The sequence below is a fragment of the Coffea arabica genome, chromosome 4c (genome assembly GCF_036785885.1).
Source record: "Coffea arabica cultivar ET-39 chromosome 4c, Coffea Arabica ET-39 HiFi, whole genome shotgun sequence".
Taxonomy (NCBI): domain Eukaryota; kingdom Viridiplantae; phylum Streptophyta; class Magnoliopsida; order Gentianales; family Rubiaceae; genus Coffea; species Coffea arabica.
In genome coordinates this window covers 22,746,631-22,763,304 of record NC_092316.1, presented here as the reverse complement: position 1 = coordinate 22,763,304, position 16,674 = coordinate 22,746,631, and the positions used below count along the sequence as shown (strand labels likewise).

Genomic DNA, 16,674 nt, shown 5'->3' with positions numbered 1-16,674 from the left:
TCCTTGGCCAATGTAGTACGTTTTCACTATTTAATTTTGTTATTTAGTTGTATAAACCAATTTCTAGATGCTGCATTTTTTTTTAGGAAAAATGTGAGTAATAATTGTGTTTATATATATTTCTTTTAACATTTTTGGCTTGTGAAAAGTGAAACTGGAATCATTGAGAGATTTGCTAATTTTAGAGGTACATTTTCTCCACTTTGGCGTATCTTAGCTTTCTACTATAGCTGAAATGCAAAACCAAGCTGCACAGTTCTTTGCTCCATTTAGGGGCTCAGACAGATTACTTACAGTTAACTAAAAAATGAAATTAGAAAGCAGAAGCTTCAATCGGTCCTTTTTCAAGATAGCTTTGATGGTTATTTCCACTCTCATTTGGACGTTCAGCTTCCATTTTTTAGCAACGTTTGCCAGTGATTTGCCTCCAATGAGCAGCTTAGAAACGTATATTGTTCATGTTGAGGCACCTGATGCTGAAATGGTTAACAAAGTCATCAGAAGACTTAGAAAGCTGGTATTCTTCTTTTCTATCAACTAGCTTGGAAAGGAGAACATGTCGGCTGCTGCCGTGCTGACTGTGCAGGGAGCGGCCTGCAAAATTGGCTGTGTCAGCCGTTGCCCTGCTGACTGTGGACAAGGGGCTGGAGCGGTTGTCAGACAACCGCTTATAAACTTTTCATGGCCAAGATGTTTTGGTCCATCATCAACGGCCAAAACAAAGTCACGTCGCAAAGTTATATCAGCTGAAGAAAACGGCGTCATTTTCTTCAGTGGCAAATAAAAAAATAAAAATTATAGAAACGGATGGAGCATCATCGTCAAACGGCGTCAAATTTATCCCGCCCAAATTATTAATGAAAAGTTCCTTTTGTATCAGAAATCCCCATTTCACTTTCCCCATTTCCCAAACCCTTTTCCCTCTGCTAATGCAAAAGATCACTCCACAAAAGAACTGTCATTTCACTCCACAAAATCACTCCCATTTCACTCCCATTGTCTGCTAATTTCCAAAACAACTGCTTGAATTCCTCCTAAAGAAGACCCACGGTGTTTTTTGGAGGAGAAGAAACTGCATAATCCAAGGCAAGATTGGATCTTTTACACTCTCTGCTCCTATGTTGCCCTTGTAATGTTTATCCGCAACATTGATACTCTTCATTTTTTGACATTTTTTAATTCATTGGGGTCAAAATTTTCTGGGATTTTTTAGTTAATTTCTTATTTTGGTGAGTCTTGAAGTTTCACATTAGTTTTCGTGGGATGGATTGAAGAAATTTTGGAGCTTAGTTTATTTCGAGCTGGGTAGCTCAGCTGGGCAGGACAAAATTGTTGAAATTATGCTTGTGAAAAAGTTATCTTTTTTATTTTTCTTCTTTAGGTTGCAAACTTAGTTAGTTTAGTACTTATTTTTTGTGTCTTCTTCCTGCTTACAAACCTTTTGAGGAGGTTCGTAATGTCTCTGTAATTTCATTGTTACTAGATTACGAACTAGTAATTTCGTTGTTACTAGTTCGTAATTTCATTGTTACTAGTTCGTAATTTCGTTGTTACTAGTTTGTAATTTCGTTGTTACTAGTTCGTAATTTCATTGTTACTAGTTCGTAATTTCGTTGTTACTAGTTCGTAATTTCATTGTTACTAGTTCGTAATTTCGTTGTTACTAGTTAGTAATTTCATTGTTACTAGATTACGAACTAGTAATTTCGTTGTTACTAGTTCGTAATCAGTAATAATTTCGTTGTTAAAGAGAAATTACAGGTTCGTAATGTCTTCTTCCTGATTTTTTATTTTTATCTTGTAACAAACTAGTAATTTCTCTGTAATGTCTCCGTTTTCACTAGGATTTTTCTTTACCCCTCTCAATTATGTTGATTGAATTTTTCAATTTTTAATGTCAATTTTTTGCTACCTAAGTTGTTGTGGTTTAATTTCGATTTTAATGAATTTATTTAATTACGAAATTATTGAAAATCTAGTAATCAGTCCAAAGAACCTGCAATATTAGAAGAACGAAAGGAAAAGATGAGAAACTGTCAACAAAAATATGATCCTGTTTTGTTCAGTTTTGCATTATATTCTGTTCAAGCTAATTGTAAGTTTTTTTTTTGTTTTGGCAATCATTGCAATCCCTTTCTCTTCTTTATAAGTGTGTTCTGGTTCATAATGCACTATGATAATGGTTACATTTAGTGAAGATGATACATCTAATGTCTTAGCTGATAATTGGGTTCTTAAGTTGGTAAACTAGCTATATGTCTAGTGTCAGAGTTTGATGTCTCTAGTTTTACCCCCAATGGCTATCCCACTGAAGAAGTCATTGCTAATGAACTCAATGTTCTTATTGTTTCCTTTTTTCTTTTTCCATCCACTTTTCGTACTTGCCTTTTTATTTTCTAAATGATATCTACAAGTGCTTGGTATGAGATTTTCAGCTGACAGTTTATTTGTAGAATACAAATACTAAAAGATGACACTCTTGAATCTTTAACTTTCCACTTAATTTTACTGTTACCAGGACAGGATATGATGCTCAATTTAAGAAACTGTTTGCTTTTAGATTCTTGTCTAAGAACACTTTCTTGTGTTTATCATAAAAACATTTTGAATTTCATTTGAGCACTCTTTTTCGTAGTATGTACTGTGCGCTGGAGATACAGTTCTTGGGATTGTGGTAGATTCTGGATCAGATGTAAGCACTCCATATTTCTTTTGTTTGGCTTTCATTAAACCTGCATTTATCTTGTTAGTGAAATTTACTCTTTCCTCTCTTCCCTAAACTTGTTGTAGAAGTTTTGTTTTACGAGAAAATAAGCTAATGAGCCAAAACACATCCAGTTTTAGGTTCATAATCATCAGGCAATTCTGTTTATTTCCTCTTTCCTGAAAGATTCTTCTCCTGGTTTCCTGCCACATATTATGATCACAATTAGAAAAATTTTGCTTCTACAAACATCTAGAGAAACAATCTGATAAATAAGAGGGTGCCATGTCCAAATCATTTCTTGAGACCATAACTAGTGACGCTTGTATATCTATAACATGGTATGATTCCACAACTTGTATCTACTAAAACGCAATCATACAGGTATACAAACTTTAGATGCATGTATACATTTGATGGCCTCACTGTTACTTATCCGCTTTAAGCACTTAGTTTTTTACCATAACTGTCATGGCAGAACTTTCTTGTGGACATTAAAGGACCAACCTTGGCATTTTTGCTTGTACTTGGATTTGAAGGTGGAACAAGGAGGAACATACCAAAATTTGAGGTATGATTTTTATTTTATTATTTTTTGGAGTTAAGTGTTGCATTACATATTGAGTTTTGAATTTTCATTTCCTAGTAATGAAATATCAACTAAGAAGGATAACACTATATTTTTATACATATACGTGTCTTTGAACTGAATAAATTTAAATGCCATAATTAAGTTAAAAATAGTTTTTAGTTTTGTCAACATTGGAGGCTGTTTTTCAGACTATTAAGTGTGTTGTGAAAAAAAATCAAAACTCAGACAATTATTTTTGGAATACGTTATCTCTCCAAGTATGATATGCATGTGGTTGGTGAATAATTTCAATCCAACTCATACATACAACTTGAAGGTGGACGTGTACTGCTTGTAACGTCAGAATATATAGCAAAGGCTCTTGGAATTCCAGATGAGGGGCCAGTGCCGGTTGAAGATACTGGAGATGGTGGAATTGATAGCGAACCACATTATCCTAGGAAGAAGAAGTATAATTAGCATGATATGGAAGATGAGCTAATATTCATGGAGGTCGGGGATGAATTCAAGAGATTATTTGTTATTTTTGCATGTGGGTGCTTGCTTGCTCCAACAACACGATGAATAGTTGGTGGATTTCGAGAGATTTGTATTGCAAGTCGCAGATGTGCCTCAACAGTCTCCACACAATAGGTATATGTCCTGTAAATAAGAGTTTATTTATATTGTATCTAGAAATATAACTAAATACTAAGTTATATTATTAGGATGGTAAGGTAAAACTTGTATGTCCTACAATCTGGTTGTCACGACAATGTATACCTCGTGTTTCAACTATGATTGTGGTGTGCTCATAATGAAATTTCTGGAGCACTGGAATGGAAGATTAGGCATACGCATTACGGAGGTATATATATTATTTTGATTTATAGAAATTTTTTGGTAGCAATTATTTTTATGATGACTAATGTATAACATGTGGTGCTGATTATTTCAATGTTTGGATAGGATAACATGTGGAAGTATCGAGTGCAATATGTGTCTATATTGGTTGCAACCGAGCATAACGAATGGGCCGAATCCATCATTGAGTTGTTAAATATCCCTCCCCGACGAAAAAGCCTGTTGTAATAAATGATTGACAAATATTTAGTAATTTATGAGTTGTGTTGCATAGAATTTTGTACTTTTATTGTGTAGAATTATCTCCTTTTGGGATTACTGTTGGGAGCAAAGTTCATTAGTTATGAAGTTTTTACTACTAGTGGGACATATAGAATTTTGTGTTGGGAGCAAAGTTCATTATTGTTGGGACATGCTTCACTTTTTGTTTGCGGCAAACAGGGTTGGGACACCACGATGAATATATAACTTCTTGTAATCAATTGAATAGAAGTAAAAGGTGTAAAACTATTCAGCATTGATTGCAATTCTCAAACTACTATCTAATATAAAAGTAAAACAATCATTTTAGTAGTACATTGTTCCAATCCAGTTCCAAAAGGGTCACAAGATACATCAGTTTAGCATACATATTCATGGAAGGCAATTAGCTTCTACCCATTTATATCGTAGGTAGTTGCGCTTCTTCATCGCTTAATTGCATGAGAGTCCTGCTCTTTGACCTTTCCACAGAGGCCACAATGGGGGTCTGACAATCGTTGAAACAAGCAATAACTTATTTAAATCAAAAGTTCAGTGTTCATAAAAGCATGTCCTACAATAGTCTTGTAACAAGGTTAGAATAGCTCTAAATAATAACTGTAAATAATGAGCTTTTTAAAGAATTACTGACCATTAAGAATTCGGTGAAACTTGTGTACTTTATCTTGCTCACAGGATCGTTGGAAAGCAAAAGTGGGAGATTGTTACGATCTTGAATACGGATATTATGAGCACTCAGTATTTGAGGAGTGATTCCAACTTCACCGGGCTACCATTAAGTATTGTACTGAATAAGATACTGTAAATTTGTCCAAAATCTTGATTATCCACACAAGTGCAATATCTGACTTACCATCCTACAAGACTATATATCTGAGTGAATAACTGGGGATGATCCAAAATTTGATTCACTGAATGACTATTATCACAAGTAGCACATTACATTAGTTGCAAAGTCATGCTAACACTGTGTATAACAGCAAACTAACAAATTTGTAAAAATTAAATACACATTGTGTCCAAAATTTAAGATGTTAGGTCGAACGAAAATTATGATGCAAATGTGTACATAATATCTAACAATGTGTTCAACTGAATTAACAATATGTAAACAAAAATCAACCAAAAGTAATCTAAACAAAAATCAAAATTCAGTACATACGTGACCATAAATGAATACATTGTAAAGTTATACTACAAACTTATGGGCTACTATAAATGTAAGACATAACTAATGCATTAGATTGAAGTAACTATGCAATAGGTTTCAAATGATATGGTTTGTAGTGTACAAGATAAAATACACCATGTACTAGAATAATAACACGATGTTAAAACTAAACAATGGGTGATAAATAATTGTAACTTGTACGATTGAAAAAATAAATGTGAGCAAATAAATTAATAATGTGTAAAATATTTTATCCAAATGTGTAATCATGTGTCCAAATGAAATTATTCATATTTCAAAACAAAGTAACCAGTGGTACATGATATCAATCAATGCGTACGACATATATATCAGTTTGTACACATAAAACAACAACATGTAAATGCTATTAAATCAAGAGATCTCCGTACTGTGTACCAGAATAATAACACGATATTAAAACTAAACAACCGGTGATAAATAATTGTAACTTGTATGATTGAAAAAATAAATGTGAGCAAATAAATTAATAATGTGTAAAAATTTTTATCCAAATGTATAATCATGTGTCCAAATGGAATTATTTATATTTCAAAATAAAGTAACCAGTGGTACATGATATCAATCAATGCATACAACATATATATCAGTTTGTACATATAAAACAACAACATGTAAATGTTATTAAATGAAGAGATCTCCGTACTGTGTACCAACTAATATACACCGTGTACCAGAATAATAACACGATGTTAAAACTAAACAACGGGTGATAAATAATTGTAACTTGTACGATTGAAAAAATAAATGTGAGCAAATAAATTAATAATTTGTAAAAAAATTTATCTAAATGTGTAATCATGTGCCCAAATGCAATAACGATATTTCAAAACAAAATAATCAGTGGTACATGGTATCAATCAATGCGTACACCATATATATCAGTTTGTACACATAAAACAACAACATGTAAATGCTATTAAATTAAGAGATTGTCGTAATGTGTACCAACTAATATGTACAAAATATGATATTACTGTGTCAAAAATAAATAATATGTGATGAATATCCTATCACTAATATGTACACCTTCATAACCAATGTGTACAAGTAAAACATTAATTTGTAACACCTAAATAACTAACAGTGAACTATAATGCACATTATGTAAAGTATAAAAATAACTACTTACTACCACAGAATTATTCGATGACAAACATTTGCTTGATGTTTGGCTTTGGATAGGTTGATAGGATTCTGATGACTGACAAGAGAAGAATATACAACAACTCAGTCGGCTTATGATAGTAGAGTCAATTGAAATGATATAGTTATGTAAGTCCAAAAATAAGATTCGGCACTAACCATCTCAGGAGTGCTTGCCTCAGACAATTTAGAGTTCTTCTTTTGCCTATGAAACCTGTCCACCCAACTACGCAATACTTTCTTAGTTTTTCTGCCACTTCGTTTCTTCAAACCCGTTGGAGTCACAAAATGGCCAGCTAAAGAAGACAAAAATTTATGTCTATGTTATGCGAAATAATTTGTTGAGAGGAGAAGAACAGAAGGATCTTGTAGAGAGAAGAAGAACAAAAGGAGCTACAGCGACAATGTATTGTGTTTAGAGAAAATCCACTGCCGCCATTTTCTTCCCACATCTTTTAAGTTGAAAGAGTTTTAAAACCCGCCGATTGTACCAAAAGTTGATTTTCAAATTTTGATTTTGAATTTTTCATACCCTTAACGGCCAGACCAAACGGAGTTAAAAGTTAAGCTTGTATTGAAGCAACAATCCTCTACACTCATCTCCATTTTGTTCGATTTCATTTTGGCCGTTGATGATGGGCCCACCACATCTTGGCCATGAAAAGTTTACAAGCGGTTGTCTGACAACCGCTCCAGCCCCTTGTTCGCTGACTGTCTAACACCTTCTAACTAGCTCTGAAAGTTTTGCCGGTCAAATTGGGAAGGAAAAATTTATTTTGCTGTGAGAAATACCTCATTTTAAAGTTTCATTTGACGAATGTTTTTTTTAATACATATATTCCAAGAAATTAACTCCTGAAATCAAATGTCCCGTGGTTACTTGACACCAGTCATGTATTAAGTATAAAAGCATTCTACACTAAATTATTTGCCTTCATTTGACCCTTGATTAACACAGATTCGAGGCATCGCGCGAGGCTGAAAAAAATTAGTGTACTTAAATATTAGAATCGCGCGATGCTGAAAAAAACTCGTGTACTTAAATATTAGAGACTAGATTTGTTTTTTTTTTCATCAAACTTTCATCAAAATTTTTTTCCATTGAAATAAGTAATGATAATCGGAACGCGGAAAATGATGCAGAACCGCCCCATTTTGTCCTTATTATCTACTTTAGTCCATATGGATGTTGCTGCGGTATGTTTAGTAATCAGAGAAGAGGTATGGAAAGTAAAACATATGGTAAACAAGGCGGCACGTTGCAACCTGACATGTACGGATTAAGAAGAGAATATTTCTACAAAAGCAAGTGGTGAGTCTGGTGACCTATAACCGGGGTTTGGAAATGTTGCGTACTGCAGAAGCTAAAAATGTGTTGGGATGTCACGAAATTAATATAAATATAAAGGGCCTAAGAATAAAACATTTGTGAGGAAGCGTAAGCAGTACTAATTACTAAACAAAGCCATCCTGGGACCACTGATTATGGGCATTACATCAACAAAATACTATTTATTTATGGGTATTTTATTCTGAATCATTGCATTTATGTAAAATACATAAATATTTTGGATAGCACGGATATTCACACTAGTTGTCCTTGTACTAAGTTTTATGGGCATTTTACTCTGAATCATTACATTTTGGATACTACTTTGATTAGAATTTAGTTTAAAGACATTCACTGGAGTTTGGACGTATCCAGAGAGCACCGATCGATGTATGTTCAAGCGTAAATTGAAATAAATATGCAACTTAAAATTTTTAAAAATAAATTACTACTGCATATCCGAAATTTACTTTTTGGAGAGTAGGTTTAGTTCATACTATTTTTCATAGTATTTTAAAATATATAAGTACAAAAAATTTTAAATTATACCTATAATCATGTATTATACGAGTATATTATGAGTACTTACTAACTAAGGTACTAAACTTTAATCATTAATAAAGCATCTTATCGTTAATTCAAATAAACTTTCTAATACTAGTTTGAGATAAGTTTTAAAGTAAAATAGTGCATGCGTCCCATAAATCAATAAATCTTGATTATTAATCAAATTTGCCATGTTATTAGTAATAATTACTATTTATGTATAAAAACTTACTATTACTTGAATTAAACTTACTAAGGTATATTATGAGTGCTTACTAACTAAGGTACTAAGTTTTAATCATTAATAAAAACATCTTATCATTATTTCAAATAAACTTCCTAATACTACTTTGAGATAAGGTTTTAATGTAAAAATTGTACATGCATTCCAAAAAATGGTAAATTTTGATCCTTAATCATTTTTATTGCCATGTTATTAGTAAGAATTACTATTTATGTATCTTACTATTATTTGAACTAAACTTACTCTTTTAAAAGTAAGTTTGGGATATCAAGTAGTAATCTTTAAGTTTAATATTTATTCCAATTTACCTTTGAGGTATAAAAGTTACTAATCTATTACACTTAACTTACTATTTTAGATAGGAAACTTACTTCCATAATTTTAGGTGTTATTTTATTTAGGTGAATAGGTCCAACAATAAATCAAATGATCGTTAAAAGTGCAACAATATGTTATATCAGGTAAAAACTATTTCGCTATCATAACTATCGTTTAGTATCTATATCTATATGTATTGCTGAGGGGGTTTTGGATAAGGAGCTTCCAAAATTATCAAAAGTCTGAATGCTATTTTAATAGAATTTTACATTTTTATAATTAAAAAATATTTATTTCTTAACTAATCATGTAACCAGCCCTACAAATCCTATAATCATACTTATATTTTTTCCACATTTCCCTCATGTTTTTTCCACTATCCCATAAAATTCAAACTCCTAAACTTTAACTAACGGATAATAACCACCCCTGTAAAATGATATCTGCAAATTCCAATTCACATCTCACATTTATTACTGACACTTATCATATTACTTAGAGTAATAACTAACCGTTAATTTAAGAAATTCGTAACTATGAAAGTCAAATATCCAAAATTTAGGAGTCTGTTTAAATTACAATTTTCACAATTCAACGTATCTTATTGTCATAATATATTTTACTCTCACAATCATTCACAAATTATAAAGGCATTAAAAATAAATAATTTTTTTAATAAAAATTAATTCAAAGGTAGTTAATTCACACACACACACACACACATATACATATATATATATATATATTCTCATAATGCACATATATATAAGATTATCAAATCGAATGCATAATATTGGTAAGTATTTCATTTTAAAATAAAAAACATGCAATTACATTTATTTCTATCCATATATCATTCATTTTATAATATAAATTATTATTATTATTTTAAGATCCATCTTTTGCAAAAACACAATTCTTGAATGATTTACAGTTTTTTTTCATATTTTGAACTATTGTTAGATAAATCTTAAATTTTAATTATGTTGGTATAATTTTTTTAACTTTTTTCAAATTAAAATGGTATAATCTTTTGATTAATTTTAATAATGTAAGCACCGTGTGTAGTACGGATATTCACACTAGCTGTCCTTGTATGACCGAGCCTGAGAGTTTGAGCATGTTTTGGTTGAATGTTATAATTCAAAATTTGGGGTTTGGAGGGAATAGCTTATATCCATTGTAATCAAAACTCAAACAAATGTAGGGATAAACCTGATTGTCACAACAAACTATACAAATGTGGGGATAAATCTTAGTTAGTAAGTACTCATAATATACCTGTATAATAAATGATTATAGGTATAATTTAATATTTTTTGTATTTATATATTTTAAAATACTATGAAAAGTAACCTTGTAAAATCTATAATAAAATTTTGTCTTATCATAAGTTTGTATTTATTTTCAATTTTTGAAAAGTTTGAAAGTTTGGATAACAATAACAACAAATCTTCCTAGTTACACGTAGAATATCACTTGTTTCTATATCACAATTTTTATAATTTAACATCTATGAATATAATAAAATAAAATTATTATTTTATAATACGATAAAATTTTATTATTTTCTAAGGTTATGTGAAAGGTCAAAATATTTTTCACAGAATATTTTAAAATATATAAGTACAAAAGAATATTAAATTATACATATAATCATGCATTATACAAGTATGTTACGAATACTTACTAACTAATGTACTAAGTTTTAATCATTTATAAAATATTTTATTTTTATTTCAAATAAGCTTTCTAGTATTAATTTGGTATAAGTCATAAAGGATTGAGTGATTTGAGTCAGTTGCTTCTGTGTTAATTTTGATTGTAGTTAACGAATTCAATGATTTAGTCCGTCTACCTTAGGTTAGTGGGAAAATGGGTCACAGTTGGCTGGAATAAAATTGTAATAAACCCGTTTTCTAATAAAAAATCAATTCTTTATCGCTTTCCTCCATTATAAGAACAAAGTACCCCTTTTCCTAAAAAAAAAATTATTTATCGGATAAAATAAAAATAAACCTGTTTTTCAATAAAATTCTAACTCTTTATGCCTTTCCTCTATTATAAGAATTGTGCACCCATTTTGCCATAAACAAATTTATTTATCAAATAAAAAAATTTATTTATCGAAAAAATAAAAATAAACCCGTTTCTCAATAAAACATCAGCTCTTTATGGCTTTCTTCCCTTATAAGAAAAGAGTATTCATTTTGCCATAAACAAATTTGTTTATCAAATAAAATAAAAATAAACTCTTTTTTCAATAAAAAAACTAGTTCTTTATGACTTTCCTCCATTATAAGAATATAGTACCCATTTTTCTAAAAAAATATTATTTATCGAATAAAATAAAAATGAACCCGTTTTTTCAATAAAACACCAACTCTTTATGAACTAATTTAAAAAATCACGTAATTCTTTCACATCCTTTCTAAAAAAACTCTGGAGATACACTTAAAATTATATTAAAATTGTACAAGTACTATAGGAATTTAAGGGGGCCCCACTATCCCCACCTTAAATCCACCCCTGTAATGCCAAAAGAAGTGCGGGAAAGCTTCCCTCCAACTCTACTGAATAATATAAGTACAGTCCAAGCCTCCAAATTTGTCTGAAACCCATTGCTGATTTTTCCTCCTCTCAAAACTCCTCCAACCACCAAACTTTACTGTCCTTTTTCCCCTTCTTGATTCTTCCATCTCCAACGGAATCAAGCTTCATAATAAGAGGGGCTTTGTCTTAAAATCATACATTTTTTTGATTAGCTATTTAGCACGCCAGTTGACGGAGTAAGCGGAGGCAGTGGAGGACTCGATGACGACGTCCTCGTCGTCCTCGTCTGAGCCTGGACCTTCAACGTTCCCTCCTCATTAGTTATAGCCAAAGTTTGGGTTTGGGACCGCGCGCTCTCTTGCGCCAAGGCATCACAAAACGCCCGATGCGTGATAAAGCTATCCTGCCTTCATTTCATAAAAAAGAAAACAAACAAGGAAAAAGAAGGGGGAAAATGTTCATTAAGAAACGAATGAGAAAACTCATTGAGTTTAGCTTCATTCTAGTGGCATGACCTGGAAAATAGGGTACCGCAGTCGCAGCGGTATTCTCTGGTGCCGCAAGTTTTCGTGTGCGCTTTCCAATCAGAGATGACAGCATACTTCTTAGAGCAGCGTTCACACTTCCATTTCTTCTCGCCGTGTTTTCTGCAGAAGTGTTTTTTGATGCCAGTTAGGTCCCCAAGTGCTCTGGAGGGGTCGTGATGAATGCAGGTTGCTTCAGGGCAGACGTACACGCGCTTTTTAACTTCTTTCCCGTTTCTCTGCCGGAGTTTCCATGGCAAGTTATGGCCTCTTCTGTGTAGTTGCAAATTCTGGTCTCTTTGGAAACCCTTGTTGCAGATCTCGCATACAAATCGGTTTGTTGCTAAGAGAGTCTTTGGTGATAAGGCTATCACTTCTGCATCTGGATCTACATACAAACTACCGGATAAATGCCCCAAAAAGAAACAAAGGAAAAGAGAAAAATATAGCACTAGTTTTTTAAGATAAAAAATTAGGAAGGTACAAGTACGATTTGAGGAGCTATATAGTGATGATTCATGAGCAGCTACCTGGCATTCCAGGAAGGTTACGCTTTTTCTTGACGGGTCCAACTTGAGCAGCTATCATTGGATTGCCAGCTGAGGAAATACTAGCTTCTTCAGAAGCCGAAGGGACTGTTGCCATTGCTGATGAATTATTCATATCCACCTACTCTCTACAATCCGTTTTTCCTTTCTTTTCCCAAGAAAAATCAACGGGATTCACTTTGTAGCAAACTTTCAAGACTTTGAGAATAAAAACGCTTTAAGCTGAGGTGGTGAATTGGTCCAAAAATCTTTCAGCAAAAATTCAATTCCTGGACAGGAAATTGTTGAGCTTCAGCCTGCATCAGAAGGGAGTCCACTATTAGGTATAATTTTTCAAAATGGACTATGCTAAGATGGAGTTTTGTGAAAATTTATATTCGCAGTTTACTTGCTTAATTAATTTAGATGTCCCTATCCATAAACAGACCCAGTAAATTGTTTGGTTTTAATTGTTGGGACCTACAATAATTTGCTTGAGAACTAAGAAATTTTTGGGTAGCTACATGAAAATTAAATCACTCATCAAGATTTGATTTTCTTTTGAATGTTTTCCTGATGGTGGGAAAGCAGAAAGTTTGGTTGACGGTAATTGTGCTTGCCTGCATCGAAGTCTGATAACAAATTTCTTATTGTAGTTCCTAGACAAAAATATTGTGAGTCTGTGCACAAAACTATCAGGAGAAAAACTCGCACAGTGATGGTTGGCAACTGGCTCTCGGTAGTGAGCATCCTATATGAGTTCAAACCATGACTACAACAGACACTAAAGATGTTGCTGGAACAGTTGAACAGGTGCTATTTATTTCTGCTTCCATGATGGTTTTCTGTAATACATTTTTATTCAGTGATACGACTTGATATGGAGAGCAAGCTGTATATATTTGGCGTATTTAAAAGTTCATTCATCTTATGGGCCCATTCCCCCCCTCAGCCAAACAAACAAAATGGGAATGAAGAAGACGAAGAAGAATCTGGTTGATGCCTGTGTATAGATGGCCATGTTCCATTTTGGATTTGCTTTGATTGAGTCTTGACTTGCATTGCTTACTAGGTGTGATTGGGGGTACTTAAACTTATAGGGGTTTTTATAGGGTTTATCAAGCAATAAAACTTTGCGGGAGAAAAAAGAAAACTTGCTGGATGTTAACAACTTTTCTCTGCTCTCGACAATGGGATTTGGAAATGAAACCAGATGGCAGAACTAATCTGAATTAAGAACACATCTTTTTCTTAAAGTAGAGACAATCTGCAAAATGAAGCATGAGTGTAATCACCTATTGTACTTTTCGCATCTCCTCTAAAAGTTTGTGTGCATCTAAGCTTAACATTTCTAGAATGAAGAATGCTGCAGTTTGAATTGCAATTGATTTTTTGAACTGTTTATATAAGCTGAAACTTTTTAGAACATAAATTTGGCCATAAACTAGGAGTGACAAACAATTCAAGCAGTTAACTTGTTTTTGATAGTTTGGAAGCAATGGCATGCTTGTCATCCTTTAATGATGTCCACTGAAGCACTTATCCTCAGGTTAAGTGTTACTTGTTGTAGGTGATGGGGATAGCTGATAAAGAAGCAGACTTAGTTCGAATAACAGTTCAAGGGAAGAGAGAGGCAGATGCATGTTATGATTTGATTTGAGTATTTTTGTGCTTTGTACTGTTGATAATATTGGTTGTAATATATTGTTGCTCGTTTTGTATTTGTAATGACAAATTGGTTTGTTATTTCATATAAAATTTTTGCTATATCTCAATATTGACATTAATGATACCTCTTGCTAAAAAAAGTAGCAACTACAGTCACAAAGCTGCTTTTGGCAACTTTCTTGCAAAAAAATCATCTTGCTGCAGTTGATCGTCTTTGGTAAGGGGTCGATGGTTTCTAATTAAAGAAGTTACTTGTTTATGACAAAATGGACACTCTTTTCTTATAATGCAGAAAAGTCATAAAGAATTGATGTTTTATTGAAAAATGAATTTATTTTTATTTTATCCGATAAACAAATTTCTTTTTGCCTTCAAAATGGATACTCTGTTCTTATAATGGAGGAAAGTCATAAAGAGCTGGTGTTTTATTGAAAAAACGGGTTTATTTTTATTTTATCTGATAAATAAATTTGTTTATGAAAAAATGGGTACTCTGTTCTTATAATATAGGAAAGTCATAAAGAGCTGGCCTTTTATTAGAAAATGAATTTATTTTTATTTTATTCGATAAATAAATTTATTTATGAGAAAATGGGTACTCTGTTCTTATAATGGAGGAAAACCATAAAGAGCTGGTCTTTTATTAGAAAATGAATTTATTTTTATTTTATTCGATAAATAAATTTAGTTATAAAAAAATGGGTACCCTATTCTAATAATGGAGGAAAATCATAAAGAGCTGGTCTTTTATGGGAAAGTGATACTTTACACAAAGTGACCGCGATTTGGTTTATGAAATAATCCCAAATAAAAATTTAGAATGAATTTATTTGTTTTAAAAGTTGTATAACGGTCGTTAAAACTCCAGAGATTGGCAAACAAATTTTGGGGTTGCATAAAGGCAGAGCGAAGATAGAGAAGAATTGAGTTTTTTGTCCGTTGTAATTGTTCCGTTAAAAATGGCTCTATTCGATTTTACCCATTTTTTGTTGGGTAAAATCGTTGGTTCTAACGATCAATTCTTCATTTCCCGTCAATTGTCCTTAATTGGCCAAAATTACGAAACTTTGAGGATGAAAAGTGCATTTTTTCCTATAAAATATTTAATCAAATGTTATTTCTTGTCTTAATTTTTGTTATGACTATATTACATATTTATTAAATAGACATACCTTTATAATTAAAGTTAATATTTGATATTTTAGGATGCCATATATTTAAATAGATGAAAATTATTTTGAATATAACATATTAAAATAATTTTATTTGTCAATCATTTTGGCCCCCCCTCCAAGGAAAAAATCTTGATTTCGTCACTGCTTAGGAAGAAATTGGGGTCTATTGCTAATAAAAGATTGTGAAAATTTACCTTTATATCCTAATTATTTCAAAAAAATCTAATGAACAAATTTTGCGAAAAAAAAACCTTGTTTCTTACCAACAAATTAAGTAACTAATAAAATCACCTGTAATGTTGTTTTAACATATTTAATTTATGTTAAATACAAATTTTACCAGTTTCTCTTTCGTAAAAATATAAGGATAACACCTTTTCAATTTTAGTTACAAACATTTATTTATTTTACATAAATGTAGTGATTCAGAATAAAATACCCGTAAATAGCTAGTATTTTGTTAATGTAATGCAAAAAATCCTTAAAGAGCTGGTATGTTATGGGCGCAATCTTTTTTACTTTCACATATTTAAATTTTGTTAAATACAAAATCTACCAGTTTTCCTTTCGTAAAAATATAAGTATAATACTTTTTCAATCTTAGTTACAAATATTTATTTATTTTACATAAATATAATGATTCAGAGTAAAATACCCATAAATAGTTAGTATTTTGTTGATGTAATGCAAAAACTCATAAAGAGCTGGTATGTTATGGGCAAAAACCTTTTTACTTTCACATATTTAAAAATTGTTAAATACAAAATTTATTAGTTTCCTTTTTGTAAAAGTATTAGTGTAACACTTTTTCAATTTTAGTTACAAACATTTATGTATTTTACATAAATGTAATGATTCAGAGTTAAATGTCCATAAATAGCTAGTATTTTGTTGATAAAATGCAAAAAAATTATAAAGAGCAAGTATGTTATGGGCAATTTTGTAAGGCCTGGTGCAACCCAATGAGTACAAACAATATCACAATGATGCACAAAGATATATCAAATTTAAGCACAATAAAGAAAACTTAATT

The 16,674-nt window shown here is 31.6% G+C and overlaps 1 protein-coding gene and 1 long non-coding RNA gene across 2 annotated transcripts; one reads left to right on the top strand and one right to left on the bottom strand.

Moving 5' to 3' along the window:
• Positions 1 to 11,959: 11,959 nt before the first annotated feature.
• LOC113739039 (zinc finger protein ENHYDROUS-like) lies at positions 11,960 to 12,916 on the bottom strand. Its single transcript, XM_027266287.2, has 3 exons — positions 12,802 to 12,916; positions 12,279 to 12,659; positions 11,960 to 12,039 (listed from the first exon to the last, which is right to left on the bottom strand). The coding sequence occupies exons 1-3, from the start codon at positions 12,914 to 12,916 to the stop codon at positions 11,960 to 11,962; spliced, it is 576 nt and encodes a 191-aa protein (XP_027122088.2).
• Positions 12,917 to 13,075: 159 nt separating this feature from the next.
• Positions 13,076 to 14,448, top strand: LOC113738464 (uncharacterized). The gene is made up of 3 exons (XR_003460150.2): positions 13,076 to 13,142; positions 13,455 to 13,611; positions 14,369 to 14,448. It is a non-coding gene; the product is annotated as an uncharacterized lncRNA (long non-coding RNA).
• The last annotated feature ends 2,226 nt before the right edge of the window (positions 14,449 to 16,674 follow it).